Genomic DNA, 4,369 nt, shown 5'->3' on the forward strand with positions numbered 1-4,369 from the left:
CCCCCACTTCTGCAGGTGCCAGGAGGAGTTCCAGCTGCGCTCCAGCCAGACGTACATGCGCTCGCGGGTGCTGGAGGCGGAGCGCGGCGTCTGTCAGCACTGCGGCCTCCACGCCCACGACCTGTTCCTGAAGGTCCGCGATGCCCTGCCCTCCCAGCGCAAGGACATGCTGGAGAACACCTGGCTCGCGCAGCTGTCACTCAAACAGGTCGGACATGTTTTTTTTTTTTTGTGTCTTACAGATATTTTAATGGAGGAGAGATGGAGTCCATTGGCTGTGCGTTCTGAGGAAACACCAACCTTCAGTATCAGAAACGCACACATCCTCTTGATGTGAGCTACATAACGTACATAAGCCATCTCTTGTCTGTGTGTTTGTGTAGGTGCAAAAATAAAAGCGCCCTGTACTCTTCTTTCAACCCACCTACACACACACACACACACACACACACACACACAGGTTGATCTTCCCTCCGAAGGGCCAGCGCCCAGTAAATGGATTGCTGGGCCCATTGATTTTTATTTTTTATTTTTTCCAGTACCAGGCCTCGACCAGTAAGCCTGTTTGATTTGGTTGGCTGTTATTCTGCAAAGCCAGCCCCCCCCCCCTCGTCTCCTCACACACACACACACTCCCTCCCTGTGCCGCCGGCAGCTGCAGGAGCGCCGATCGATGCGCCGAGCTTTAGAGGAAACAAACTCAGCCACATGATAAGACGGCGCAGCGGTGGAGGAGCCTCCAGATTATCGGCTCATTCTTTGGTTCATACCGGGGGTTCTGGTGTGTGTGTGTGTGTGTGTGTGTGTGTGTGTGTGTGTACATATGTGTGTAGGTCTTTATGTGTACCATGGGGTCTGTCTCGGTGTGTGCGTGCGAGTATGTGTATGTCAGAATTTTGCCATGTGTGTAAGGCCTTTAGGTGCCTGTCAGCAGTATTTAGTTGTGTGTGAGTGTGTAGTAGTGAGGTCTGGTGTTGCAAGGTGCATGGTTTTGGCACAAAAGCAGGTCCAATTGACTGGGGAGAGAGAAAGAGAGAGTGTGTGTGCGCGTGTGTGTGTGTGTGTAAGAGACGTGAACTGTGCCCCCGTGAGCAGGCCTGTTCTTCAAATCTGTTGGGATCAATTCCAGCTCGCTGCCTTAATGTCGGCAGAGTAGCACTCAAAGCAGGAAAATGGATTTTTCGCCCTGAACTCTTCCCATCAGGCTTCTCTCTCTTTCTAATTCTAAAAAGTCATCTTTTGCTTCTCCGCTTCCTTACTCTCACACTCACTCTGTGTTCCTTTCTTTTATTGTCAAATACGTTTTCTGTTGTTTTTCTCTTTTGGTCTGTTTCTTTTCAGAATAAAATAAAAACAAGCAAACAACATTTTTTTTGGTCCCAGAGTTTTCTCACTGCTATACGATAGACACTGTTGTGTCTGCCTGCGTATGATTAGTATAGATTTAATGAGTGAATCGGAATATATGGCTTTATTTAGATTTCATATGTCCTCAGTAATCTATTTAGGTCAACGAGACATTTGTGCTGAAACACTTTGCTCAGCAATAACCATGGGAAGTCACATATAACAATTTCCTAGCATTTTAAACATTATGCTGACCAAATGACTTATCAATTAATAAAAATCGAACAAAAATTTGAGATTAATTGATAATTTAAAAAAAATACTCAATAGTTGCTCCCTTAACTGACCTCATGACAGGTTATGCTAACAGTCTACAGCCATGCTAGCAGCTCTGTTTGGCTGTATTAGCTAAATCCAAATGTCAGCATGCTAACAAGCTCACCGGGACAACGTCAAGGTGCTGATGTTCAACTGTTACGTTCACCATTTACACCATATTGGTTTGGCGTGTTAGCATGCTGACATGAGCAAAATAACAATGCTTGTATGCTAATGTTTAGCAGGTGACGTTTCTCATGTTCGTCCCAGCATGCTAACATGTGGTAATTAGCACTAAGCGCGCTGCCTCGGGGGTCAGGTGAAGTAAGGTTGTATTTTAAATGGACAACTTCATTAGAAGTACAGTCAAATATGAAAATACTACAATATACACTACATCTTTGCTAACATCTTTTACTAATATGCGTTAGCAGGTAATACTAACCGTGTTCATCATCTTAGTTTAGCGTGTTAGCATGCTAACCTTTCCCCAATATTGGTAATGACACTGGTTTCTTGGTTTTCACAGGACAGTGATGCTGTGGTATTTACGTGTATTATTGAATACCAGTTATTACAAAGCCAGTACTAGCTTAAAACATTCGTACCATGTTATTACCCTGTGGTTTATTTAACCTCATTGCTGTGTCTTTATCAGGCAGACTTACATGTGCATGGACTGCCCTTTATGTAGGCCGATAACATTGTGCTGGTTTATATAGCCGTCGCTGAGTTATCCTAGGTGACGGATAATAGAGGGTCAAAGTTCACCGTCACCGATTTGGAGCAAATTATTGTAATCACACTTGAAACCATACAGGCTTACGTTAACCTCGGCATTTTCAACCTTTAAACCTTCCTTTCATTATTTCCTGTTGTAGATTTCCACCACTTATGTGCCTCCCTGTCATGTGTGCTCCTCAAGATGTATTTGTTTCTATCCTCTTTTATTCGAAGCGCATTGCAGAAGTGCCCCTGCGGTGCAGAGATTTGTTTAGCACGAACGCCTCCGCGCGCTCGTGTGTGTGCGGTGGGATGCGCATGCGGAAAAATAACAATTTAGGTCACTTTAGCACTCGGAGAAAGACTTGAGCTTCGCTAAAGACATCACATCGGTTTAAAAAAAAAAAAAGAATTCCGGAGTAGATGGATGGTGTGGGAGGGCGGCGCAATCACAGCTTGATATTTTTTTTTGTTGGTAATTTAGAGCGGTGCGAGGAAAAAAATCAAGCCCGGCACACTGAGACGCTCACTGTTTCTTTCTGTGTGTGTGCTCCCACAGCTGAACGAGATGATCCGGGCTCCAGTCGAAGGAGACTTCTGGCAGGTCGACCACATCCGGCCGGTCTACAGCGGAGGAGGACAGTGCTCTCTGGACAACCTGCAGACGCTCTGCACCGTGTGCCACAAAGCTGTACGTGCACATACACATACACACACACACACACACACACACCGCATCCCTGCACCCATAACAACTGACTTTCAGAGCCAAAGGGGCTTAAGGGGCCAAAGCAATTTGTCTAACATTTAAGATCGCACACTGGATGGACCTCTCCTTTATCCCCGGCCTCATCACTCATGTTGAGGATCATACGTGGTGGCGGTAATGTGATACATGGTCAAGCACATTGATCAAACGTCACGCCGTCCCTCACGAAGCTATATATTGCCCGTAATATCATCACATGATGTGCCGGTGTGACATATTGATATATGGCGTTTGTTGCCTTCGGGGTCATCTCCCCTTCTTGAGCTCCTGCCATCGATATTTCATAATCGCTGAGACTTCTTACAAAAAAAAAAGTATAACCGAGCTTTTCATTGTCTCCTAAAATGTGCTTTGCTTTCACGCCAGATTTTTTTAATCTTTTTTGTCAGAGTGGGTGTCTGTTTGGAACAAGTCGGACGTGTATGAACCGACGCGAGTAGCTGCTTTCCGATAAGGGGATCCTCTCGCCATTTAACGCCACCACTCGAGACGCTTTAATCTAGAGGCTCGATGTATCGATCTCACTTTTCTTTTTTCTCTTCTTACATCATGTTCCGTTCTCTCTCTCTCTCTCCACAGAGGACGGCTCGGCAAGCCAAGGAACGCAGCCAGATGAAGAAGAGCGTGGCAGCCTACAAGGTTGCGTCAGATATCAGCAGGTTCTTCGTGAGGAAATGAAATGAGAGGTTTAGTAAGGATTGTTGTAACTGTATAATGTCTCTAAATCACATTGCCATGCTTTCTGACAGCGTGGATGGAGATGATTCCTCGGTCACGTTTAAGTATCAGAAATGCCGCTCTCTCTGACAGATTAGGATAAAAGAAAGGGCCGGACTTCCTTCGCATCCTACTTCCTCTACTTTTCCTCTACATCCATTTGCGAAGAGATCAGCGCCGTCCCGTTGGACTTGGCTGCACCTGTGGAGATTTACCCTAAAAATGTTTGTTTTTTTAAAATGACAAAAGAAAATCATGAGATGACTGCATGAAATGCTAATTCAGCCAGCTCCCCTTTTTGTCCCCGAACCGTCACGGGCGCGGTAGTTTTGATTTATGACGGCCCCCTTTTTTTTTTGTGCTCAAGGCGGAAATGGAGCAGGTTGTTTAGAGAGAGATGCTGCTATTTTAAGATTTTTTGCAAACTTAGGGAGGAAAAGTAGCAGGTGAGAGATGAACTAGGGGTGGGGGGGGGGGGGGCTTTGTGATTAAAAC

General features: G+C 45.5%; 1 protein-coding gene across 4 annotated transcripts in view; it reads left to right on the top strand.

Annotated features, from left to right (window-relative positions):
• Positions 1–3,981, top strand: part of zranb3 (zinc finger, RAN-binding domain containing 3) — an 83,448-nt gene extending 79,467 nt beyond the window's left edge. For 2 of the 4 annotated variants that reach the window (XM_031852117.1, XM_031852121.1), the window contains exons 20-22: positions 16–208; positions 2,948–3,079; positions 3,737–3,981. In XM_031852117.1, coding sequence (XP_031707977.1) covers positions 16–208; positions 2,948–3,079; positions 3,737–3,835 — 424 coding nt within the window. In that variant the 3' untranslated portion in view covers positions 3,836–3,981. The other 2 variants (XM_031852119.1, XM_031852120.1) reach the window with 2 other exon arrangements.
• The last annotated feature ends 388 nt before the right edge of the window (positions 3,982–4,369 follow it).

The sequence above is a fragment of the Anarrhichthys ocellatus genome, unplaced genomic scaffold (assembly GCF_004355925.1).
Source record: "Anarrhichthys ocellatus isolate YVR2014 unplaced genomic scaffold, GSC_Weel_1.0 scaffold12, whole genome shotgun sequence".
Lineage (NCBI taxonomy): Eukaryota > Metazoa > Chordata > Actinopteri > Perciformes > Anarhichadidae > Anarrhichthys > Anarrhichthys ocellatus.